At 43.4% G+C, this 26,988-nt stretch overlaps 2 protein-coding genes across 2 annotated transcripts; both read right to left on the reverse strand.

Annotated features, from left to right (window-relative positions):
* Positions 1-979: 979 nt before the first annotated feature.
* On the reverse strand, positions 980-1,540 carry LOC143288261 (carnosine synthase 1-like). The gene has a single exon (XM_076596610.1). It carries the CDS (start codon positions 1,538-1,540, stop codon positions 980-982), a length of 561 nt encoding a protein of 186 aa, XP_076452725.1.
* Positions 1,541-10,406: 8,866 nt separating this feature from the next.
* On the reverse strand, positions 10,407-24,491 carry LOC143288358 (E3 ubiquitin/ISG15 ligase TRIM25-like). Its single transcript, XM_076596743.1, has 5 exons — positions 24,273-24,491; positions 21,558-22,210; positions 19,595-19,961; positions 18,060-18,199; positions 10,407-15,071 (listed from the first exon to the last, which is right to left on the reverse strand). Exons 2-5 carry the CDS (start codon positions 22,206-22,208, stop codon positions 14,913-14,915), a joined length of 1,317 nt encoding a protein of 438 aa, XP_076452858.1. The 5' UTR covers positions 22,209-22,210; positions 24,273-24,491; the 3' UTR covers positions 10,407-14,912.
* Positions 24,492-26,988: the final 2,497 nt, after the last annotated feature.

Raw genomic sequence — 26,988 nt, forward strand, 5'->3', positions numbered from 1 at the left:
TATGTATATATAATTATATGTATGTCTTTAAATAACAGAAGAAGAGTGTCTGTCAGTAGAATCTGTAACAACTAACGTGAACGGGTGTGGGTGACAGGACAACCAACTAGGGACGGTCACTGCCATCCCTTCCACGAGGATGGCCACCCCGGGTGAGGACCCGGCAGGTCTGGTGGACGTCCGCTGGGATTGTGGGGGTGTGGGCTGCTACCGCATGGGACGCTACAACCACTTCGAGTTGGAACTGGCCTAGCATTGCCCTCTCCTTATCAATAACGCCATCTTCGAAGGACTGGCCCAGGGATGATGGCCCATGACGTTATCTCCAGAAAAGTCTTGAGGACGGCCTGGACTTTTGACGTATCCATCCTCTCCTTCACGTGACATTTGGTGGCGTCATGAACACACTGAGGCTTTTGACAGGCATCATTTTCAGGATATCACAATCACCTTGTCACTGTGATGAAACACTAGAACGCTGTGCACTCATCAGACACAGGACTGGTGAAGAGTGTGGTCGGTCGTAACCTTTCTTACATAATGTTGTGTGTGGGATGTCACAACCCATCGTTAGCAGTATGCTCTTTGGAACATCAGCAGCAAATCCCTGGACTGCCACCAAAATCAGACCACCACCACTTCAACCTTTGCATTATGTGTGTGTGTGTGTGTGTGTGTGTGTGTGTGTGTGTGTGACAGCCCATGAATGTGCAAGAATGGTATATAAAATGTGTGTGGTAGCAAGTGCATGTCCTCAGCTCTCTCTCAGTCCCTAACACACATACACATAGATACACATACACGTACGCATGTATGCATGCACGTACACACACACGCACACACACACACACATGCACTTTTGACACAAAATGCTGTTTCTTCTCATTTTATTCTTACTCATTGTTTGTCGTTATTGAGGCCAAAAAATAAAATAATTGCATCTAATTTTGTTCTTTGACTGCGCAAACACTACGGATTGTTACGAAGACAGTTCAAAGTCAGACAGGACTTCAATGAGAGACTCCTCAGTTTCAAGCCCCAGCTTGGTACAGACACTGACCAGCTTGCTCTTGGCTTCAAGAACATTTGAAGCTTGTACAGCCAAACTGAAACAGGGCTTCTTGAAAGAACCGGTTTTTGAGGTTGTGTCGCCATCGTGCTCAAAAAAGATGACGTGGCCTTCCTGGTCTAAAACCTGAAGTTGCTGTGGCGAAGCTGTGGTGGCCAGGGTATGAGCGTGGCGAGAAGGGTACAGCTTGATTCCCAAAATGTACCCTTTGTCAGAGTTCTTGCCATTTTCCTGTGTTATACCTGCGTTTTGATCCCCGCCACTGTCTCCCTGGCCCTCTTCAAGGCTGCTGCTTCCTGACAACAACATAGGACAGATTCCACAGGCACACATCAGAGCCAGGTGGAAGAGGTCCACGTTATAGATCAGACGTATCCAGAGTCGCAAGTAAGAACCACCCATGCGTGCGTTCACTCCGAGGAGTCGTGGACCACATGACGTCATCATTATATCCACGTTGAAGATTCCCATGTGTTACCCCAGGCCCCGACAGCAAGAGGCTGCTGCCCCAATGCACACACACACACATACACGCATTGAGAAACATCCTCCTCCTCACCTTTGGTTTATTTACATTTCTTATTGTCAAAACTCCACACTTTTATATGACAAACTGATTAACAGTAGTCGTTTTATTTTCTTTATCTTCTTTTTCGAATACATACCTCCACCATCAGCATTTTCAGTTTTGTGTTGTGCAGTTGGAATTATATGTGAGCCATGAAGGCTTTCCCTTTTATTTATTTCATATTTCAATGCATTTACTTATTTATTTTCTTTGTTTTATTATTTTACTCCACTTTAGGTTAATGATTTGCATATATAGTTGGCTCTCAAGGCCTGCCCTGTTCTGTGCATCAGTGCTTTTTTCTTCTTTTTTTTTTTTTAAAGCAGATGTGGATCTGTGTTGATGTCAACATCTTGCTGTGCCTCCGTGATGTCTGCCAGTTCTTGGTTTTGGGGCCGAATTCAAGACAAATTTCTTTTTGCCTTCAGGCAAGTTACCTTTGACATGGTAGGGACCCGCGGGTACAGTTTAACGTGAAGGTCAAGTTATCTTCGTATTCATGACATGCGCGGTGTGCTCAGGCAGCAAACCCATCATCTCTAATCAAAATCCTGGTGATTCCCTTCTGTGCATGCTCTCAGTTTTACTTCTCACTGTACCACAGTTGAGAGCCCTGTCGAGAGAGTTTGCAAAACACGTGCTATTCGTAAAGCACGCCTATTTTCCCTGAAAAACAATGCAGCAAGAAAAGGATCCGCCATATTTACTTCTGCTTCGTGGGCAGTCACCCTTGGCAGGTAGTAAGGGTAACTTTGCCTTCGGGTTTGTGTACCCGCTGGTAGGCTCTTGTGTTCTTAAATACTGAACATTGCTTACCATCAGGCAGTTTGCCTTTCCTCATGCAGATTACCTGCAGGTACACATTTACTCGCAGGCTTGATGGTCTCTTCAATACGGCCCCTGGTTGGTTCACAGTGCTCTGGAAATGTTCCTTCCAGCTATTCAGGATCTCTGTCTCTCTTAATATGATGATGCCTTCTTTCATTTTTGACTGGTTTGGGACTGTTGCTGTAACCCTTCTTTAGAGTTTTTCTATTATTTTTGTAACAATGTTTTGTGTTTTAAATTCCTGCTTTTTGCTGCTTTTTCCGCTTCATTTGCTACACTTTCAATGAAAACTTTCTTGTTTTCTTAGGCATCTTCTTTACTTCTTTGTCTAATTTAGTGTTTCGTCCTAAGACGTTCTTTGAACTTCTTTTCTTGCAGAGTTCAGTTTCTGATTTATATCTCTTTTCACTGATTTTATTTCACGTTTTCTGTCTTATCTGTTCTCCTTTTTTTCCCTTCCGTGTCAGTTACCGTCTTTAGTGTTTCTTTGGCGACTTGATGAAGCTGAGAAGACCTGAGTCTGTTCTTCTCAAAGAATTTTCAAATGATTTTAAGTTCGTAGTGAAAGGTTTTCCTTATTTCATTATCTTGCTATTTTTGAAGTGTCATTTCGTCTGCCCCCGTACTGTTGTGTGGTATTCCAGATCTTCTGGGACACACATTTAAGAAAAGATGGTGGTCAATATCTACATCATCCCTTTTAAAAATATTTCACATCATGAAGCAAGGTTCTCAATCCAGTATTGACAACGTGATCAAACTGGCTGTTAGTCCTGTCATCCGGTGATGTTCATGCTATCATGTGGATGTTTTTGCACTGGAATCAGTCTCGTGGTTAAATCATTTTCCTTTAAAAAAAAATCATATGTTTGTTCATTATCGTTCAGTGTGCCACGTATATATGTTTCTACCCATGTTTTAAAATAATTTCTTCTATTGCTCTCTTCCACTCAGGCATTGAGGTCCCCCACTACACGCTGGATATCATGCAATAACTTCTTGAATGGTATTCTGAAACTGGCAATAAAAGATTCAGTTCATTTCAATACATATCTATTTATATAGAAAAAATAACAATTTTGTTCTGTGATGTGTATAATTATATACATGAATTATAACACAGTGCATTTCAGAATGTTAGAAAAAGGGAAATACATAGCAAGGATCAGAGGAATGGTCCAGATGTCACAGATGTCTTTTGAAACATCAAAGGCGTCTTTACTCCTCTTCTTTATCCTCTGTTGGAGCACAGTAGTCAACAAATGTCAGACTGGTCGACTTGGTGGTGATCAGTCATCAGACTCTCACCAAGACGTTTCCATTCCATCAAGAATTTCTCGAATCTTTTTGGAATGATTGGTGAGTACCATTCCTGCCTTGTGTTGGTTGTTTGAACTGTCTGGTGCAGAAAAGGATGACAAATGTCTTTTCTTCCCCAGTCCTGTCCACTTTATCGTATCAATGCCAATGATGTCAATGTTGCACCTCTTCATTTCCTTCACCATCTGTGTCAGCTTTTCAGTCTGGTAGATACTGGGTACAGTCCAGCAGCTCACTCTCATCTTCTCTGGTTTCAGGAAATGCACTATCTGGATGTCATCTTCCAACTGTCTGTGGCTACCATCCCCATCATACTTTCAGTTTACTGGCCTGATTCATTCCTGTCGCCACAGTTTTGAGGTCTTGCTAGATTTCGGTGGTGAATTGAAGCGTTCCCGAGGATTTGATTGATCGTCTTGTCTTTCCTCTACCCGATGATTTGTCTGGCTTGAGGAAGGTGGCAGAATGGTTCAGATGCTCATCTGCCAATAGAGAATCCGTGAGGGTCTGGGTTCGAATCCCGCTTCTGCCTTTTCTCCCAGGTTTGATGGAAAATCAGACTAAGCGTCTGTCATTCGGATGATACAATAAACCGAGTTCACGTGTGTAGCACGTACTTTACGCACTGAAAAGAAGCCATGGTGACGAGAATATTGTCTTTTGGCAAAATTCTGTAAAAGAAATCCACTCAGATAGGTACACAAATATTTATGCATGCGCTCAAAGCCTGACAAAGCGCATTGGGTTATGCAGCTGGTCAGGCATCTGCCAAGTAGATGTGGTGTAGCGTACATGGATTCGTCCGAACGCATTGACCCGTGTCCTTGAGAAACTGAAACTGAAGCTTGAATGTCCTACCAGAAGCACAATGCTCCAACCATCATCAATAGAAGATAGGAAGAGTATAATTCTGGTCTACTAACTGCCATCCATCTGGCAAGTCAGTCCCTCTAAATGAGTTGAACTGATTTTGTTTACGAAATAAGCAATTAACTATGCTTTAAATTTTGCTTTACCTTTTGTGAGCTGAGAAGGCATGACAGAAGCTACCTCAACGAAGAGCGGCAGACGGGTCGGGCAGTTGTCTTTGTTGAAAGCAGCCACCACTTCGTCCTTGTATAGCACTAGACCCGTCCATGGAATAATCTGTGCCCAGAAGGCGAGGCATCAAGACCAGCGACTGTCCAGGACCAAATCCCCCCCCCCCCCCCCAACCCCACCCCCAGGAATGTCGATACCGCTGTGTACGGCGTTATGTAAGTTCTCCATATGCTTTTCCACTTCCTTGATATCATGAACCCAGGGAAGTGTTGCCAAACTCCATCTTCATCACAGCAGGCAGGTGAATCTGGTTACACACACACACACACACATACACACACACACACACAGAGGCTGCCACCGATTGGCCGCAAGAGGGGTGGGGAAAGATCTCTGATTCCAGGAACGTGGCGTTTAGCATGTTCCTCAGTCTGTTGTATTTGGAAAAGCCCACAGAGACTCTGTTCCGTTTTGAAGAAATTTGCGTAATGTTGGTTTGGAAATGATGCCAATATTCGTTTGATTTGCAAAGCATCGTGCTCTACCTTTTATACTAGACTCATGGCCACTCCCTCTCGCTATCTTTATTTCTCTAAGGCGGTCGATGGTGTGATGGCCTTGTACCTGTTCTTTTTGGTATTCTTTGACTTTTCTGAGGATTTCCGATTTTCCTAGATGTAGGCCGCTCGTTACTGCGTTACCAGCAAGTCCGAGTGTCGGCGAAAGATGTAGATAGATAGATAGACAGATAGAATGTCTTGTACCATCATCCATTTCAGGAGGGGAATTCAAAGAAAAAAGCGTCTTATAAATTCTTTTTAAAAAAAACAATCCATCTGTGTACACAGGTAGAGCCCGTGAGATGGTCAGACGAAGAGTTCATAATAATTATGCCTAAATCTCTCTCTACAATCCTTTTCGATCTGTTACCGACTCCGCTCCCCACCCTCCCTAATTACTCCTCCCTCCCTTCCCCCAGTCCTAGACCCCCCTCCCCCTCCCAATACCTTTCGCCCCCACAACCCAATCCTCCTCTCTCTCTTTCCTCTTCTTCCTTCAGCCCAATCTCAGCAGTATGTCGGCGAAGACCATGAATGTTCTTCCATTCTTTTCCCTGACAGGATCAGTGTCAGACAAGGTTCTTCCGCCCCCCCTCCCCTCCCCCCTCCCTGGGAGCGGGAGGTGGTGTGGGGGGCAAGGGGGGGGAAGAGACAGAGAGGGGGGGGGGGGGGAGAGAGGGGCAGAGGAATACAAAGAGAGCGAGTGAGAGAGACAGAGACAGATAAAAACTGAGAATAGCAGCATATGTTTGAAACACAGCAGACATCGAGGAGGACGAGAATCACACACACACACACACACACAGACACACATATATATATATATATCTGCGTTGATATATGGGTCACGAACCCTGTATTAAAGAGAGAGAGAGAGGGGGGGGGGGTGCTATATCACTGAAATCAGAAAAGTCGTCATAAAGATGCGGAAAATGGATGGATCATGATCAAGAATTCATGAATGTAAAGTGACACAAGGCAAGGCAAGGCAAGGCCCCAAGGGAAGGCAAACAGTTTATTTCTTGTGCCCCCTGGGGACATCGAAACGTTGCATACATACATAGATGCCGATAGATGGAGAGACTGACAAACAGGTAACACATAAAAAGCGAGCAAAACAAACAAACAAAGAACACCTGCACAAACCATCACAGATAAAACATTAAACCTGGTTACCCAAAATAAACGTACCCATGTTGTTGTTTTTTGTTTGTTTTTGTTGTTGTTGTGTTTTTGTTAGGTTGTTTTTTTTTTTTTTGGGGGGGGGGGGGGGGGGAGTGTTGGTGTTTTTTTTGTGTGTTTTTCTTTGTTTTTGTGTGTTTGTTTTTTTCTTTTCCCAAATGACGATGCGAGTGTTTCGTAGCCAAACAAACCTCGCTTCAGCTGCTTCTTCGTCCTCGATCTTCCCACTGTGACAAATTAATGTCTGGTTTGCACAATGAAATAACCACCCGGTAATAAACACACACTTTGCTAAAGAGACACTAAAAACTGCCACAAAACTCCAGACTGGCCGAACTGACTGAACGAACTGAAGAGCGAGTTCTACACCAAGAACTTACAACATCTCTCACTCAACTTTTCTTTCCACGGACTGAGATTCTGTATGCTCAGCGACTCCAGCCGAGATACTTTGGTAGTGACAGCATTCATTCAACAACACAAATTGCTCAAATTGACACAGTTCTGCATGTCGGGAGAGATAAAGACAGAGTGAGAGAGAGAAAGAGAACTCAGAACTCAGAAGTGTTTCAACGTAAGACCACCGACCTGTAAACATATGGTTCCACGTGTTGTACACACACACACACACACACACACACACACACATATGAAAACAAAACTTTGAGTTGGATGAACAAAAAATGTTTTTGAAAGAATAAACTGATTTATAACCAAACTAAGTACAAGCTACGGGTAATTTAGAAACATATCTTACAACAAAGACTGAGAGCTTTCTGCTCTTTGTTGTAACGGATGAAAAATAAACATTGCTACATCTCTTGTCGCAATGCTGCTGACATTTTGAAGCAAGTGGGATAATGGGGGAATACTTAAATTGTGCATATGCTTGGATAGGTATTCCTTTCTCAGAATATCATATTGTGGACAAGTTACAAGTACATGAATTTCATCTTCGTTCCCTCCACAAAATGTTCAGTTTTTTTCAAGCTATCCTTATATATTAACTTCAAGTTCATTTACTCCAAATCTGAATTTCATGAAAGAAGATCTGCATTTGGAAATGATAGATCAAATAAATATTTTTCTGATTGCAACAATGACTTAAAGGAACAGTATATTTCATAACGATTACTACTATATAGTTTGCTTGACCAGTCTTGTTATTAATAGTCCGCCTCAGTCTTCAAAACTCCGGGCCCCAAACAAGAATAGGCTTAAGCGCAGAAGCACAAACCACCTCGTCTGGGCCCTCCACCAGACCCATGGCCAGTGCCTGCCTGACAGGAATCAACCTGTTGAACCTCTGCAAGACTTTGAAGACTGGTCACTAGATGTCTCCCCTGCTGTCCTTGACATCCCCGGCATTCAGAGCCAAGGCCAGTTCCTGGATGCTGAGCTGAAGCTGCTAACCGTGGAAGCACTGGATAGGGACTACCTGAGCACCACCTGGACCCGTGCATACACAGACGGCTCTGCCGATAATGCTGTTAGGAACGGGGGAGGTGGTGTCTACATCCGATTCCAAGATGGCAGCTCGGTGAGGCATTCCATTGCTACTGGCCTCACCTCAACGAACTTCAGAGTCTAAGCATCTGCGCTACTAGCTGCAGCCCAACTCCTCAACCAGAGAAACCACACTGTCTTCCTCACTGACTGCCGAGCTGTCCTACAAAGCCTCCAGACCAGAATGGGGGACAAAACCTTGCGGAACATCCAGTCTGAGATGCAGGCCCTAAGTGCCAGAACCACAACGGTCCTGCAGTGAATCCCCTCTCACTGCGGCATTGCAGGAAATGAAGAGGCAGACAAGTTCTCCAAAGCAGGAAGCAGGCTCACCCAATCTGCCCAACCCCTTAGCTTTGGGGAGGCAAGGACCATCCTGCGCAGCCACTTCAGAAACAGCTGGCGAGAACGGCTACATCTGGGACCAGAGGAGGACAGCATCCATCAACTGGGTCGAGCTCAGCAAGTCATCATCTTCAGACTCCGCACAGGCCACTGTATGCTCCCCTTCCATCTCTACAAACCGAAAGGTTACCACACAGACCAATGTCCGTGTAACACCTCTCCTCAAACTCCAGCCCATGTCCTGCAAGACTGCCCTCGACATAAAGTGCTAAGGCACCAGATCTAACCCTGACTCGCAGCGCTCCATGTCAAGTTGTGGGGAACGACTACAGAGCTCCAGCGGACTGCGGATTTCGTAACCTACTCTGGACAGACCGTCTGAACATGGCCTGGGAACGTTGAAGAAGTTAAAATGTTTTAAGGAAAGCTTTTTCGTCTCCTACACCACCATTAAAAAACCAGAAAAACCATAAATATCTAAACATCGCTGAGAGAGAGAGAGAGAGAGAGAGAGAGAGAGAGAGAGAGAGAGACTCGATCACACCCCGGGTGGTTCTTCCAGACACACTCAGTGACGACAAACCAGTCAAACATAAGCACTTGCAAAATATTGCCTAATGCATACACGGTTTTGAAGTGTGTAGTAGTAGTAGTAGTCTTCAATTTAACGTCTTTACACTTTAAGTGGTATTATTTAACAAAAAGAATGAATTTGCCTTATCTGTTTTTGTGTGTGTTTTTTTGGCAGAACAAATAACTGTCAGAAGGAACAGAAACTGTTTCCCACTCGGCAGCCCACACACAACAAGGAACAAATTGTTAACTGTGTGTGTGCATATGTGCATGTATGTGTATACGTGTGTCGAGAGCGAGTGTGTGTCTGTGTGTGTGTGTCTGTGTGTGTGTGTGTGTGCACATGGTCCATGTTCTCTCTTGACACCGCATGCCCTTTTCAAAGTAAACTTTAGCTAAAGTTCTAAATATTTATGCCTGCTCTGTGTTTTTTGCATGCAGATTATCATCATCATTTAATCTTTTTATCTTGATCGTGTTGTATTCAGAGAATTCAGCTCACCTGTTCCTGGCACAGTAACGTAAATGGTGTAAGCACAGAAGAGAAGAGCAGAAATGTGAGCAGCCATGACTAGGTTTTTGAAGAAAAACTGTGATGTCTGCTGATTTTGTTCCGAAGTTAATGAACCAGATGGATGTGAAGAGCAGCGAGTCTCCTCCTTGGGCACCACTTGAACTGCGTTGCGACACTGTTGTAGTTTGTCTGAACACAAAGGCCTGGGTGATGATAAACTCCGCAGTACAGCAACAAGTGACTCGACAGCCACTCCAGTGGTCAAAGGTTGGCCTATGCTAATGAGGCTGTAACATGGATGGCTGTGTCTGTGATACTGGGTCACGACGTCACTTGCGGAAATTTTTGAAGGTCGGAACGGCTACAGCCGTTGTCAGCATACAACCGGATGGAAATAGACGACGACTATAGCCATTGTTAGTATCGAGTGAGTTAAAATGTTATTGATAGCCAGCATGCAAGCATCAAGAACTAGAGTCTGAGTCATTAGATGTACGTCATGCGTCCAAGGAGGCTGGAACTCAAATATGGCTTCAGTGTATGTTCATTTGTTCATTGTAATATATTGGAAGTAAAGGATGCCTTCAGTACATGATTACATATACAATAAAGTACAGAACAGTACATTTGAGGAAGTGAAAGTAAAAACAATCCTTCAACATGGACATGATGCAAAAATAAAATTGAAGCAAACCTTGAATACCCACATACAATTAAGATAAACATAATTCATGAATATAAATCCGCAATTTTTTTATTCCACTTCATTGATCACTACGCCACCATCACCCCCTTCCATTTCTTCTCCCTACACACACACTCGCACGCATGTACACACACACACACACACGCACTGCACTCTATTCATCAGGTTTCATCAGATTCTTAACTCAGATACAGTCTGTTTCAAAACAATGTCTTTATTATCCAGTTTAAAACCAGAAAGTTGTCCTTGGTTACCACTGCTGCAATGCTAACAAAAAAATATAAAATATCACAATGACAAGAAGAAATTCAGCGTAAAATATCAACATTGTTCACCCAAAGAAAAAATTATTGATTGTCAGCACCAGTCTTCTAGTATTCTCATATTTGAACGTTCACCTTCAAACACACACACACACCAACAAAGAAATATAATGTACTTAATCAAAAACATCAGAGACATAACAGAGACGATACTACAATCAGCCATACAAAATTCAGCATAAAATATTTCAGTTTTTACATGTAGAATGATGACAAGTAAACACTAACATTTTTATACATAAACACACACCCACTCATAACCCATACCTCAACATAATGAGACAAAATCATGTAATACACACTACATATGACATATGCACAGCGCATACCCCATTACATCACACATACTGCACTACATCACATTACAACACAACACATGACATTACAACACATGGTACATATATTATTATACCACATAGTACACATCATATAATGCCAAACAGCATACATCTCATTACATCACACCGCATGTTACATATCAAATTACACAACAAAGAACACACCACATTAAAGCATATCATTTTACACAACACACTTTTACTTTATTATTTCTATTATTACTTTTTTTTAATAATTTATGTATGCTTATAGTTGACTTCATCAAGTTTCTGCACCTTATACATATTATCATTATTAGTAGTAGTTCTTTTTTATGTATTTATCTATTATTTATTCACCCTTTTTTTTTCTCTTTTTTTTTTCTCAAGGCCTAAGCGTGTTGGGTTACGCTGCTGGTCAGGCCTCTGCTTGGCAGATGTGGTGTAGCGTATATGGATTTGTCCGAACGCAGTGATGCCTCCTTGAGCTACTGAAACTGAAACTACACAACACGATACACAGCTCATTGCTGAACACATCACATTACATCACATGATACACACCACATTACAGCACACACTGGATTCCAGCACACAATGCACACCATGTTACTGCACACGTATATAAATTGAATTACAGCACACAATAATACCACATTACACATTATGGCACATGATACACACCACATTACAGCACATATCACATTACAGCACACAACACACTTCAGCACACATCACATTACAGCACACAACACAGCAGCATATATCACATTACAGTTTCAGTTTCAGTTGCTCAAGGAGGCGTCACTGCGTTCGGACAAACCATATACGCTACACCACATCTGCCAAGCAGATGCCTGACCAGCAGCGTAACCCAACGCGCTTAGTCAGGCCTTGAGAAAAAAACAAACAAAAAAACACACAAAAAAAACCAACAAAAAACGGGGGAATAAATAATAGATAAGCTTACATAAATAAATAAATAAATGAATAATAATTATAATATAGAAAAAGGTAGTAGTAATAATAATAGTAATACTCATAAAATGATTTTAAAAAAAATATATATATATATATATTAAATAAATAAATAAATAAATAAGACAACAATGGTGATAAATAAGCGAATAAATGTAAAACATGAAGACACACATTCACACACACACCCGCACATGCACAACAGAAATGCACCAAACATGCAGTTTCACAGATATGAAAGCACAGTCAAATACATATAAACGTACATGAGCTCCAACACACACACACACACACACACATTACCTTGCACCTCCTCTACCCCCTCCTCCACACACTCATTTCTGGTCTACGTATCGCAGCTTCCACGGCACACACACACACACACAAACACACACTCACAGAGATGAACACTTACTTGTACAAGCACACACACATACGCCCATATCTCCCACCCCCAACCCCACACACATATATACAAAGATATATATATATATATATACATATATATATATATATATATATATATATACGTTCCAATATCCTGTTGCTCCCACAGTGTAGGCATGCATATACTCACATACCTCATCCTCTACCCCACCTCCCCCCGCACTCCCACCTCCTCTCACACACACACACACACACACGTACACAGATCTCTCCTGACACTTGTGTACAGTTACACTCTCGCGCATTCACAAACGCACTCAAAAGCACAGACCCACACATCCACACAAACACACATACACACACGCACAGAGACTGCCACTGACTGGCCGCAAGAGGGATGGGAAAAGATCTCTGATGCCAAAAACGTGGCGTCTAGTGTGTTGCTCAGTCTATTGTATCTGGAAAGGCCCACAGAGACTCTGTTCCGTTTTGAAGAAATTTGCGCAATGTTGGTTTGGAAATGATGCCGATATTTGTTTGATTTGCAAAGCATCGTGCTCTACCTTTCATGTTAGACTTGCGGCTGCTCCCTCTCTCTGCTTTTATTTCTTTGAGGCGATCGATGGTGTGATGGCCTTGTACCTGTTCTTTTTGGTATTCTTTGATTTTTTCTGAGGATTTCCGATTTTCCTAGATGTAGGCCGCTCGTTGGTGTTGCGTTACCAGCAAGTCTGTCAGCTCGCTCATTTCCCTTAACACCTGCATGTCCCGGGCAGTATGACCATGTGAGTTTTTTAATCTGAAAGTTGCGCATTGCCTTATGCCACTCCGGGCTTCCCATTCCGTTTTCAATTTTCTGTATGAGGTTCATTGAGTCGGTTAGAATCATGGCATGTTGGTTTCCGGGCGTATGGATGGACGATAGCCACTGGAGGGCATGTGTCGCAGCTTCAACTTCCATCGTTAGGCTGGAGGTTGTGACTTTGTAGGCAGCATTCTCTTCCCAAATTGTTTTCCCATTTTGTTTCACAGTGAATCCCCAACCAGACTGGTCTTTGGTGACTGAGCCATCTGTGTATATGATGATGTCCTCTTCTTTACTGTTTTCTTCTATGAGTAGCTTCACTTCCGCATCAGTTTTGCCCTCTGGCCATTCCCGACAATGTCTTCCTAGAGTGGGTGAAATGACTGTGTTGAATAGATGGTTGAGGTTTTTGGGGTTTTTCTCCCATTCTTTTGTTTCTTTCAGGTCTTGTAATCAGCATACTAGCTGGATTGTGTCTTCTGCTTGTCCCATCCATGATCTTCCTCGTCCTAGATGGCTGCCTTTTGGTTCTTTGACTGCGTCATGCAGTGGGTTTTGAGGGTTTTCTAATGCTTTGAAGTAGGTCTTGACCTGTTCTAACTTGTTTCTGGCCTGCACTGAAGGAAGGTCAAGCAGGTATCGCATGGTTTCTGTGGGCGTGTCTTTTGTTGTTCCAATGATCAGCCTCATAGCTTCATTTTGTACTCTTTCTAATTTTAGGAGGTTGCTTTGAGACGGTGTTGTTAGCCCAAGTCCGTAGTCGATCACACTGAGGACGAGTGATTGGTATAGCAGGAAGAGGTGGCGTTGTTCAATTCCTTTGGTTGCCATTGCTTTTAAGACTGAAAGGCCCTTTTTGCATTTGAGAACAGTATTTTCCGTATGTTTTCTGAAGGTCAGCATCCTGTTGAAGTGTATTCCTAGGTAGCGTAGGCATTCAGTTTTCTCAATTTGAATCCCATCGAATGACACAGAAGGTGGTGATTTGCTCGCGGTTTTGTTGTTGAGGGTGCACAGCAACGTTTGGGCTTTCGCTGGATTGATGGAAGATCCTGTGTCTTTGCACCATTGAGCAATATTGTTTAGTTGTTTCTGGACGGCTTTAGTTCTCTCCTGAGCATCTTTCGAAGTTTTGAAGACCAGGCCATCATCCGCAAGGGTAAGCACCCGAGCAATTCCATTGTTGTTTAAGTCTGCAAGGCCCTTCGTGTAGACATTGTAGAGGACAGGAGAGAGCGGAGACCCTTGTGGCAGTCCCATGGATAGTTTAGAAGGTGCAGACATCCAATCTCCGAGGCGTAGGACGACGGTTCTTTCCTGAAGCGCTGCTGCTATCCATCTTGTCAGTGTCAAACTTACTCCGTAACTTAGTAGCAGCTCCATGAGGTGCGCAAACTGGACTTTATTGTAGGCATCTTCAAGGAAAGCAACATTACAGCAACAGCGTAGTACACCACACATCACATTGCAGCTTCTGTTTCTCAAGGAGGCATCACTGCATTCTGACAAATCCACATGTGACAGTAGCATAACCCAATGCGCTTGTCAGGCCGTAGGAGTGCACGCTTCTATATGTGTACCTATCACAGTGGATTTCTTTTTACATAATTTTGCCAGAGGACAACACTCTTGTTGCCATGGGTTCTTTTTCAGTGTGCCAAGTGCATGCTGCACACGGGACCTCGGTTTATCATCTCATCCAAAAGACTAGACGCTCAGCTTGATTTTCCAGTCAAACTTGGTAGAAAAAGGCGAGAGCAGGATTCGAACCAACACCCTCACGGACTCTCTGTATTGGCAGCTGAGTGTTTTAACCATTCTGCCAAGTTTCTCCTGAAAGGAGCACACATTATTTATCTCCCATGAAGGTAGTTATCAGCCACCCAGCCCTCATGCCAAGTCCAGGTCGTACTGGCCCCCGCGTCCCATGTAGTGGCACTCTTCCTCACCATCATCCCACCTCACATCCACAAAGCCCCTGGCGTCCTCGCCCCGTGACGCCACCCGACTGGACGGCACGGCTGTCACTATGCCACGCCGTCCTCTCTCCTGCACACAGTGAATACTGGTCACTACCGTTCGTCCCTGGTGTTGGTCACTTCTGTCTGTTTGACACTGGTCACTACTGTCTGTTGTGTGTGTTGGTCACTTCTGTCTGTTGACACTGGTCACTTCTGTCTGTCCCTGCTGCTGACACTGGTCACTTCTGTCTGTTGACGGTGGTCACTTCTGTCTGTCCCTGCTACTGACACTAGTCACTTCTGTCTGTTGACGGTGGTCACTTGTCTGTTGACATTGGTCACTTCTGTCTGTTGACACTGGTCACTTCTGTCTGTCCCTGCTACTGACACTAGTCACTTGTGTCTGTTGACGGTGGTCACTTGTCTGTTGACATTGGTCACTTCTGTGTGTTGACACTGGTCACTACTGTCTGTCCCTGCTGTTAAAACTGGTCACTTCTGTCTCTCCCTGGTATTGGTCACTTCTGTTCGCCCCTGCTGTTGACACTGGTCACTTCTGTCTGTCCCTGCTATTGGTCACTTCTGTTCGCCCCTGCTGTTGACACTGGTCACTTCTGTGTGTTGACACTGGTCGTTTCTGTCTGTCCCTGCTGTTGACACTGGTCACATCTCTGTGTTGACACTGGTAACTTCTTTCTGTCACTGCTGTTGACACTGGTCACTTCTGTTTGTTGACACTGGTCACTTCTGTCTGTCCCTACTGTTGATACTGGTCACATCTGTATGTCCTTGCTGTTGACTTCTGTCTGTGTCCCTGCTGTTGACACTGGTCACTTGTCTGTCTGTCCCTACTGTTCACACGGGTCACTTCTGTTTCTTAATGTTGATACTGGTCACTTCTGTCTATCAATCAAGTGTGGTACCTCTGTTATCACCACCACCACTACAACTGTCATTTTAAGCACTGCTATAAAATTATAAAAACGCCAGATATGTGCCACAAAACAGAACAATTCAAGAGGTCTGGTGATTGATTGAAAGGAATATATATGAGTGTGTGTGTGTGTGTGTGTGTGTGTGTGTGTGTGTGTGTATGCATATATGGTCATAATGGTGACATGATTAGCCTCCCTTACTTTTTTGCTCTCACGCTGCTGGGATTGTTGTTTGTTGTTGGGTTTTTTGTTGTTGTTTGTTGTTGGTTTGTGTGTGTGCGAGTGTGTGTGTGTCTATGTGAGAGAGAAAGTGTGTATGGAGGGCATTTGTGTATGGGGGTGAAAGAGAGAGAGAGAGAGAATGTGTGGTATGCATGTATGTGCGTGTATGTTTAATCAGGCACACATGTGTGTGTGGCTGTGTGTCTAAGCCTGTGTGGCTGTGTGCACATGTATAATTTGCATAATAAATATGTACATATGTAGTATCTCTCTCTCTCTGATATGAAACCTTATTTGACGTTAAACATGGACAAATATCTGAGAATAATAACCACAAGATTTAGGTTGGGTGTGTTGAGTTTGGCTGCACATTGTCACAGATACAAGAAATCTGATGTTAATGATTTGATTTGCCCTTTATTCCAGAAAGAGAAAGAAGACGAAGTGCATTTTGTTTTGAGCTGCTCAGCTCTTAAAGGGTTAAGAGAAAGATATATGCCAGCTAGATATTTCCGACAACCTTGTACATTCAAGTTGTGCTTATTGATGTCATCCAAAAGGCAAAATGATAAATGGAATTTGTCCATTTTCCTGCACAAAGCGTTTAAATTTTAGAGAAACTGCAACCTCGTAATACGTTTTGCAAATGTATTTGTGTTTTAAGTGATTTCATGTGATTTTGCTTTTCTCGTGTTTATTCAAACAAATGCAACGCAACAAATGTTGCTTGTGTACCCCTTCATAGGGGCTATGGCCTGATGAATAAATCATCCGTATCCGTATCGTATCTCTCTCTCTCTCTCTCTCTCTCAAGATTGGGAGTTATTCAACATTATACTTGACTGATTGTAACTTAGGTTTAAAAAACAAAAACAAAAACAAAACCCCCACACACACACATCTAGCATGACATAGCTCTAAACACTGTGCTTACAAATTATATAATGCATCATACAACAGTCTGACACTGCCACAGCTGTGACATCATGTTGACGTCACATCACACAACAGTCTGACACATCATGCTGACATCACATCACACAACTGTGTTGTATTGTGATATGTTCCAAATAAGAAAAACAGTTTATACCACATCACATCACACAACAGTATGACAATGGCATAGCTATGACAACATTGTGTTCAAAATACATCACACAACAGTCTGACACCGACATAGCTATGACAACACCATGTTGACAAAACAGAACAGTCTTGACACTGACATTGCTATGACAACATTGTGTTCACAACACATCACACACAACAGTCTGACACTGATATAGCTATGACAACACCATAGTGAAAAAACTTCACACAACAGTCTGACACTGACCTGGCTATGGCAAGGCCAGAAGTTTACTTCACATGCACTCTAGGGGCATTGAAACAATACACACATCTCTTACAGTTACACACACCACAAAAATAAGAAGTGGTGTCAAAAACAACTTAAAAGGTGACTTGGCAAATAAGCAAATACACATCAAGAAGTCAAGTTTCCTTTGTATCTGAATAATAACGCAAACAACCATTACAAATCAACATAAGAACATGTAAATTTTCCATAGTACTTTACTGTTTTTCCCTATCAAAAGACTAAGTTCTGCCAAAAGGAAATACATATGGAAGAGACAAAAGATTTCAAATTTATTTTTAAGAGTACTTTTTTGTTTTTGTTCAGAAAACAATAGTAGAATTTTAGGGACTTTGGACGAATTCTATAGTATGTAGACAAACATTTATCAGATGTTTTTTGAAAAAAAAATCATCCTGTTCAAATCATCTTTGAAAAAAAAAATCATCATGTTCACAACATCACTGTGTTCACAAAATATCACACCACAGTCTAACACTGACTATAGCTACGACAACACCACGCTGACCAAACATCATACACAAGCAAACACCAGTCTTACCGCTGAGGGCCACCACATGTCCATCCTCAGTCTAACGTGGTCCCCCACCTTCAGCACCTCCGCCAGGGCTTTCTCTCTGGGCTTCGGCCCCGATGACCCTGAAGCTGGGGACTGTTCAGGCGGTGTGTTTGACCTCGTGCCTTGACAGAAACAATAGAACACACTGCATGAACAACACATCAGTGTCTGCTGCTTCCTTGGATGTCTGGAAAGAAAGCAACACCCGTCTGTCTTTATGTCTAGTTATACTTGTCCGTCTTTCTTTTGCTGGTCCGCAATATTTCAAGTCCGTTCGTAAAATGTGATAACAGACAAAAAGATTTCAGGAAATATACAACACTTCTTTTTATGTCTTTCTCTGTTCATGTGTGTGCGTGTTTGTGTGTGTATATATATATATATATATATACAATGTGTGATTTTGTGTGATTGTGTGTGTGTGTCCTTGTGACATGTCCCAATATCATTGTATATATGTGTCTCTGTGTGTGTATAGGGGCAGGGGTGAAGAGGTTGGGGGGGTGGCCAACAGACTGTTATACACGTCATCAGGATTGTAACTGATGATGTGTTATAATATATGCCACAGTCTATCAGCCACAATACTGATGATGTGTTGTATGTGACAGTCTATCAGCCACAATACTGATGGTGTGTTGTATGTGACAGTCTATCAGCCACAATACTGATGGTGTGTTTATGTGACAGTCTAGATATCTGTGACAGTCTGTCAGCACAATACTGATGGTGTGTAAAGTTATATGTGACAGTCTATCAGCCACAATACTGATGGTGTGTTGTATGTGACAGTCTATCAGCCACAATACTGATGGTGTGTTATATGTGACAGTCTAGATATCTGTGACAGTCTGTCAGCACAATACTGATGGTGTGTAAAGTTATATGTGACAGTCTATCAGCCACAATACTGATGGTGTGTTATATGTTAGTCAATCAGCCACAATACTGATGGTGTGTTTTATGTGACAGTCATTCAGCCACAATACTGATGGGTGTTGTGACAATCAGCCACAATAATAATGATGTGGTGTATGTGACACTCTATGGCATCAGCCAAAACACTGATATCTTAAATGTGATAATCAATGACATCATCCACAATACTGATAGTTTGTTGTTTATAACAGTCTGTCACTCTGATTAAGCAAAACAATACTGTAACAATCTGCCATAGTGGTGCAAGTAGCTAGACAGTCCACAATGAACACACACCAACTGTGAACAATCCAGAGAAATCCCAAACTTTCCTCGCATCATTCTTCCACCACAAATATGAGCCCAGCATCAGGCTGTCTTCAAATCACACAGCGATAAAACAGAATGCCACAAATCAAAAAACATGAAATTAAGTTCTGCTCATCTGAACACTATTCTTAAAACAGATTTTCAACAAACTGGATTTCCAGAGCAACCACACCCACTGGCAGCCTGCAATCATCTTAATCACAGACTATCAATCCACTGAAAAAAAGATTACAGCGGGTCAAAGATCATGGGGTCAGACATCAACTTACCCAGTGTGGCAATGGCCGACTTCACCACAGTCAGTTTCTGGGAATCCACAGTGATGTAAGCTGGGCCCTGGATCTTGTCCGTTTCTGTAATACGTTGCTGAAGGTCTTGGAGTCTGGAGGTCATTGCTTTCTCCATGTCCAGCAGGGCGTCGTCTGGCGCCTCCCCCACCAGGCTGTCCAGAACAACAGTCTGTGACAGGGTGGCTGCCCTCACTTGGTCCTGCTGGGCCAGATCCTGTTGCACTTCTTCTGCCAAGATCAGGTCGTTGACCTCCTGACGTCGCCTCTCCACACACTGCTGCAGGGTGTCAAATTTTTTGTTGGCTTTGGTGCGCATTTCTGCCAGCTTGGCTTTGGCCTCCATGATCTGCAACAAACACGCGCACATCCCGATTCATTCCTTTCCTATCACTCGAATATTTCTAAAATCTGCATAATTAATCATTAAAGTCATGAGACAAGTGCAACTTGAAGCATCAGTGTTGAGATCAGGTAATACAGTTTATATTAGTGCGTGGCAATAATACACCAGTCGGCTCCTTTAGCTCTGCCTACATCTTTATGAACTGTAAAAGAAAATTCTCGTGCACTAAACACCACTTTCTCCAATTAACAACCAGGTATATTCTCCAGTCTGTACCAGAGGAACAGACCATGTCGAGAACTCAAAACATTTCCCCAAGACGTACAGCTCAGCAGAAGTTAAGCCCCACACCATATGCTCCTCTTTCTACCATAAGGAGTGGACACAGTGCAGAACTCCAGATATGTGACAGTAAGCCCCACACCACTGATGTGGACACAGTGCACAGCTCTGACATGTATGTGACATTAAGCCCCACACCATTGATGTGGACACAGTGCACAACTCTGACATGTGACAGTAAGCCCCACACCACTGATGTGGACACAGTGCACAACTCTGACATGTGACATTAAGCCCCACACCACTGATGTGGACACTTTGCACAGCTCTGACATGTGACATTAAGCCCCACACCATTGATGTGGACACAGGGCACAACTCTGACATGTGACAGTAAGCCCCACACCACTGATGTGGACACAGTGCACAACTCTGACATGTGACATTAAGCCCCACACCACTGATGTGGACACTTTGCACAGGTCTGACATGTGACATGAATCCCCACACCACTGATGTGGACACAGTGCACAACTGACATGTGACATGAATCCCCACACCACTGATGTGGACACAGTGCACAACTGACATGTGACATGAATCCCCACACCACTGATGTGGACACTGTGCACAACTGACATGTGACATTAAGCCCCACACCACTGATGTGGTCAGAGTGCACAACTCTGACATGTGACATTAAGCCCCACACCACTGATGTGGTCAGAGTGCACAACTCTGACATGTGACATTAAGCCCCACACCACTGATGTGTAACAGTGCACAACTGGCATGTGATATTAAGCCCCACACCACTGATGCGGACAATGAGCACAATTCTGACATGTAAAATAAACATCAGTTGGGAGTTGTGTCCCTGCAGAGAAATAGGAAATCAACAGTTGACAAGAACTGTGTGAAACACAATGGGCTTGTTTTGATTCATTTTCACACAACACCCTGGATTGCTGATAACAATGGAACATTATGACATCAATTTAATGTCCCTGTCACAGTGACCAATCTTATAACACAAGCAATAATTTCCAGCAGTGTGTGTGTGTGTGTGTGTGTGTGTGTGTGCATGTCACTGTGTGTATGTGTGTGGGAGAGTGGGGGTATGGGGTTGTTTGTGTGTGTGTGTGTGTGTGTGTGTGTGTGTGTGTGTGTGTGCGTGCGTGCATGTTCATAGTCTCTTTAACTTTAAAATCTTTGTCCAAGGTGTTGTAGAGGGTCATACTATATTAACTAATTAAGTGAAGGAGGAGGAGATACATGTGTACATTATACAGTACGACTGTTACAAACTCCACGCACCTTTGCTCTCATTGCAGGCTCCTTTTCTCTCAGCCTCTGAGCCTCTTCTCTGAACTTTTCCCTCTTCTCTGCTGCTGCCTCCTTGATGACCCTCACCTCTGTGCAGACACGGTGGTTCGTTGATGAGCACAAGAGACAGATGAGCTCTTGATGGGTTGAGCAGTACAGCTCAGCTAGCCTGTCGTCATGGCTTTTACATGTGGAGTGGTTCACCTCAGCCAGTCGCTCTGGGGTGAGACTGTCTAGTTCTTCAACAACGTGGTTTTTCATGGATGGAAATTTCCTGTGGTTTTTTGCACAAGACTTACACAGCTTCATGTTGCACTGAAGGCAGAAGGACGTAGCTGTGACGTTGTTGTCACAAGACATGCATACACAGCGACTGCCAAGCATCTTGGTGCTCTCCACTTTAGCCATGATGGTCAGGTCAGTGGGCAGGGTGTCCACCAGGTCTTCAAGGTCATCTTGATGGAAGGTCGAGGGGGACAGGATAGGGGCTCGACACAAGGGGCAGCCTCCACTTCCCTTAGTCTTCCCAAGCCAGTCCAAAATGCACTTGCCACATATGATGTGGTTACACACCAGCAGTTTTGGGTTATTGTACAGGTCGCTGCACACTGGGCATTCAAGTGTAGATGATGCCTGTGCCATTACTGTAAACACACACGCACACACATATACACGCACAATGCGCAGACACAAACACACATACACGTACACACAGTATGCACAAATTAGTCCATGGCTTAGTAAGTATGTAAGCAAGTGAGTAAACAAGAAAGCCATCAAGCAAGTCACAATAAAACCTAGCATTCCACTGAAAAAAAGCCAGATGTGTATGGTCTTGTGATGATAAGCAACTGAATATGTCCCTTTATAGCACTTAAAAATGCTTAGTATGGTAAAATAATAAGTGCAACACTGATCAGATTATGATGATGATGATATATAACTTATGTTAAATGATAAAAATAACAATGACTTTTTTTAACTTCTCCTAAACTTAAAGGGAACACCAAGTCAAAAGAAACTGGTCTGCTGACAATAATTCTAAAAATGCTGACTTATTTTTATTGATCCTTCTCTCAGAGAAACTGGTCTCTCCAGATACATCCAAGATACCATGTGTTAACTATTAAGTAATTAAAAGTACTTTTCAAGCTGGATGAAAATGCTAAATATGGTAACCCACTAACATTTAACGGGATCTTCAGGTCTTGTCAATGTGTATATCAAAGGTGAGAAGTCATGTACAGCAAATGTGATACGTGGTATTTGCTCAGGCAGTGACTCTGGGCCAAAGCTGTTATCTTAAAACCTTCATTACACAACAAACACTGCATATAAATTCAGGAAAATTCAGGTAAAAACACCAATCCGTCATTCTAATTATAACACTGTATTACATTAACTTGATTAAGCATTCTTTCATGGGGCAGGTGAGTCAGGCACTGGGGTGGGGGTGGAGAGGGGTGGCGAGTCCTCCAATGTAAGAAATCATCTTGCTGCCAAATAATATGACACAAAATACTTTATACTATTTTGTAAGAAATTCAATTAATCATTCAAAAGTATATCAGTTCATTGTGATAATGTCCACTGTTTTGAATCTGGTTTCTTAAGTTTTTCTCTTAAAAAAAAAAAAATGTTGAATATCCTTAATGCTTGTTTGTGGCATGTTTTATCTTTGTACTTTTATTCTAGGTAATATGTTTTTAATATATTCTGCCTTGAGAGAATATGGAAATTGGAATGTATGTTATAAGCATTGTGTCCACACATTTGAATTCCATAATGGAATGATGATGATGTATTGTTTTGCATCACGATCACATTGAACTGTTACTTATGTCACTATGAGTAATCAAACTGGTTATGAGAAACAGAGAATAGATGGGTATTATTCAGTCCTGAAATGGCCCCTTCATCACAGATGCCCGAGATGGGCAGTAATTTCATTAAGGAACATGGTTTGATTTGATCTGCAACTTCATTACCTAAAATGATATCAGGACCTTCAGGAATCAAAGCAAAAACTGTGCTATTCACTTGCAGAATAGTGTGTATATTTTATCAACTTCATCCACCAAAGAAATACTTATAATAGGATGATTTAATTTTAAGTTACAGGCAACCAGATGTTTCCTAAAATGGGAGCTTGCCTTACAGCAATAGTAAAAGCAACTTCATCTCCTGATTGGGAACTATTTACAGTGTGCATGTGAATGATACAAATAACTATTGATTGGTCAGCACTTGAGACAGAAAGACACTTCCAAAAGGAGCTATTTAGATAACTTGACTGAGTGGGTGGATAAATGACATTTAAGATTTAATGCTGTAAAAGAACATATGAAAGTGAAGCTTGGACACAAAAATCAGAAATTCAAAATTAATATTGAATGAGAAAACGTGGTGAGGACTTAAGACTAAGAGTGAAATTGGAAAATTTTAATGTCGAGAACAACGAAGGGTGCATCACTGCATGTCATCATCATCACCATAAAATAGTGTTTAACATCAATCATTCAATGTTAAAATCTTGACATGACAAAACACACACACACTCTCTCTCTAATAATTAGCATAGAGACACGGAAAATCGACGAACACACCCACACACACGCTGTGTGACTTCAGAACATGAGCACACTGATACAGTGAGGCTTTTTTTGTTTTGTTTTAATCAGTGGATTCACACATGATTAGCTTTACCTTCGCTAACTCAACTACAAAACAGCAAAAATACACCATCCCCGAGCCGGCGGAAGATGATAAAACAGCAAACTTGAAGAGCACAGATAATACATTGAGATCAAAATGGCGGCCAGTTTCAGTTTCCAAAGAGGTATGTGCCTAGCAAGGGGGAGCGGATTGATCCACGCTGCGCACGTCTGCTTAAAAATGAAGAAAGGGGTGTATTTTACGTCCTCATCGAATACACATTCTAAATAAACACAACAATTTCCCAGTTTAATATCCTAAATTCTGTGACAAACTTTAACTAAAATGTTCGTGCAGGAAAATAGAACAGTTCTTCTTCGTGGCACTCCTTACCAGCCACAGTTGAGAGTAGATTGAGACTCATTGTTGGCATTCCTAAACCTGAAGCTCCCATTGATCTATCAAGGCAATCCACATTTCGTCCCCTGAACTCTTTCGTTTTGAAGACGGAGAAAGTTGTAAATTGCTTTAAGACAGTAATGCAGTCTACTTTTCTTCCCTTCCACTCTTGACCTCTTGACTCGCTTTAGAAGACAATAAAATCTGATTGTCCAGTTCCCTGTTGAAGCCTATAATTGATTTCCCTCGGCGCACCACGATCTGCACTCCACCATGACTGGGTCGGGATCGAGTCAGCAGGACAGGTCCCGTCCCCGCCACGTCCTCTCCTTGTAGGCTGGCAACATTTAAAACTAAAAAAAAGAAAGTAAAAAAGAACAGACACATACAAAAAAAAAAAAAAGAAAAAAAAAGAAAGAAAGAAAGAAAAACAAACAAACAAACAAACAAAAACCTCAGCAACTATCGTCCGCATCTCAGTCTTCTTCCACTGCCGCACGGCACCTGCTGCCGAAGTTCTCTTTTCCGCATTGCTACAAAATGCTGAAGTGCTGTTCAGTGGGTGCAAGAGGGGTCAGCCCGATACTCCCCCGCGGCCGTGTCGATACTCCTCCGTCCGTGTCACTCCCCCGTCATGGTCACCGCGGACTCGGCCCCCGTGTCCGGATACTCAGTGACTTCCCCCGTGTCACTCCCCCGTGTCACCGCGGACTCCCCCGTGTCCGGATACTGGCTTCCCCCGTGTCACCCCGGATCCCCCGTGTCACTCCGGCAGTCCCCCGTGTCACCGACTCCCCCGTGTCGATACTCCCCCGTCCGGTCAGTGTCACTCCGGCCCCCGTACATGTCACTCCCCTGTGTCGATACTCCCCCGTCAGTGCTAGTGCCGGGTCGCATGATAATCCCCCGTGTCGATACTCCCCCGTCAGTGCTAGTGCCGGGTCGCATGATAATCCCTCGTGTCGATACTCCCCCGTCAGTGCTAGTGCCGGGTCACATGATAATCCCTCGTGTCGATACTCCCCCGTCAGTGCTAGTGCCGGGTCACATGATAATCCCTCGTGTCGATACTCCCCCGTCAGTGGTGCTAGTGCCGGGTCGCATGATAATCCCTCGTGTCGATACTCCCCCGGCTCGAAAGTCACTCTCACAACTAGATGACAAAAAACAGTCAAATACAAAATAATGTATTCAAGTTGTACAATATATATATATACTGATGTCAGTGACCGTGACAATGCTTTCTGCTTGATCAAAGATGTGGAATGATGAATGTGTTATCATGTGTTCTCTTCATATGAACCAGCCGTCCCTTCAAAGTTGAGTGCTCGACTCAGTTGTGTCAGTTGGGTCCCGCAGGCTCGCTGCCTTGTAATCACACGGGCCTTTTTCATCACGGCTCAGTTTATCTGCGGGGAAGCGCTCTCTCTCTCTCTCTCTCTCTCTGGGGCTATGGCCTTGAGTGAATAAATCATCTCAGTCTCAGTCTCTCTCTCTCTCCGAGGCTGAATGCGGTGTGCAGTGTGTGTGTGTGTGGCACGGTGTGTGTGTGTGTGTGTGTGTGTGTGTGTGTGTTTGAATCCCATAATACGATTACAGTTTTCACTGCATTTTCAGAGACTCGAAGGCATCGCCGGAGCCCAAACCGAATGGTTATTCGCGACAGTGCAGTTTTAAGTGTCAGTAAAAAGCAACACAGCAGCAGTAGTCCACATGTCAGTTTACTCAGACCTCATTGAAATCTTTGAAATGAAATGAAAGTAGCGTCAGTACTCTCACAGTTCCCTGCAGTGGACTTGTGATGGAGTCTCCTGTCGGACCAACAGATGAGTAGGCAGGCAGGCTTATCTGTCGGTGTGTGTCCTCACTATGGGAGAAGAGGCCACTTCCCCGGCACAGGTGTTGCAAGGGAAAACGTCTCCAGAAGTTGAGCCCTGCTTCCTTTGCTCACGCTTCTCCGTAATGGCCAGCGTTCTCTTGTTTTCAAATGTCTTTATGCTACTTGATCACAGCATCCTCCAGCGAGAGCGGTCGAGGGCATCAGTTTCCCAAGAAGCGATGTCTATGTCACAGCCGGCTCACTCATGTCAATAAACAGTCATGGGCATGCACTCACGTGCGCACCCCACCCTCTCAGACACATGCACAGAGTGCTCTGTCTTTCAGTCTGCCTTTCATTGTCTCTCTGTCTCTCTCCCTCCCTCCCTGTTCCCCCCCCCCCCCCCCCCCCCGGCCCCCCATTTCTCTCTCTTTCTGCCGAAGTTGAATGTATATTTCGTTTTGTTGTTTGCACACACACACACACACACACACACATATGTACGCGCACGCATGTGCGCACACACACACACGTGCGCACTGCACACAC

The sequence above is a fragment of the Babylonia areolata genome, chromosome 12 (genome assembly GCF_041734735.1).
Source record: "Babylonia areolata isolate BAREFJ2019XMU chromosome 12, ASM4173473v1, whole genome shotgun sequence".
In the NCBI taxonomy this organism is placed as follows: domain Eukaryota; kingdom Metazoa; phylum Mollusca; class Gastropoda; order Neogastropoda; family Buccinidae; genus Babylonia; species Babylonia areolata.

Coding starts and splice junctions, on each gene's coding strand:
- LOC143288358 (XM_076596743.1), bottom strand. CDS start 22,208: ATGGCACAGGCATCATCTACACTTGAATGCCCAGTGTGCAGCGACCTG. Junction 19,962..21,557: donor AGCCTGCAATGAGAGCAAAG/GTGCGTGGAGTT, acceptor TGTTTGTTGCAG/ATCATGGAGGCCAAAGCCAA. Junction 18,200..19,594: donor GTCGGCCATTGCCACACTGG/GTAAGTTGATGT, acceptor GTTTCTGTCAAG/GCACGAGGTCAAACACACCG.
- LOC143288261 (XM_076596610.1), bottom strand. CDS start 1,540: ATGGGAATCTTCAACGTGGATATAATGATGACGTCATGTGGTCCACGA.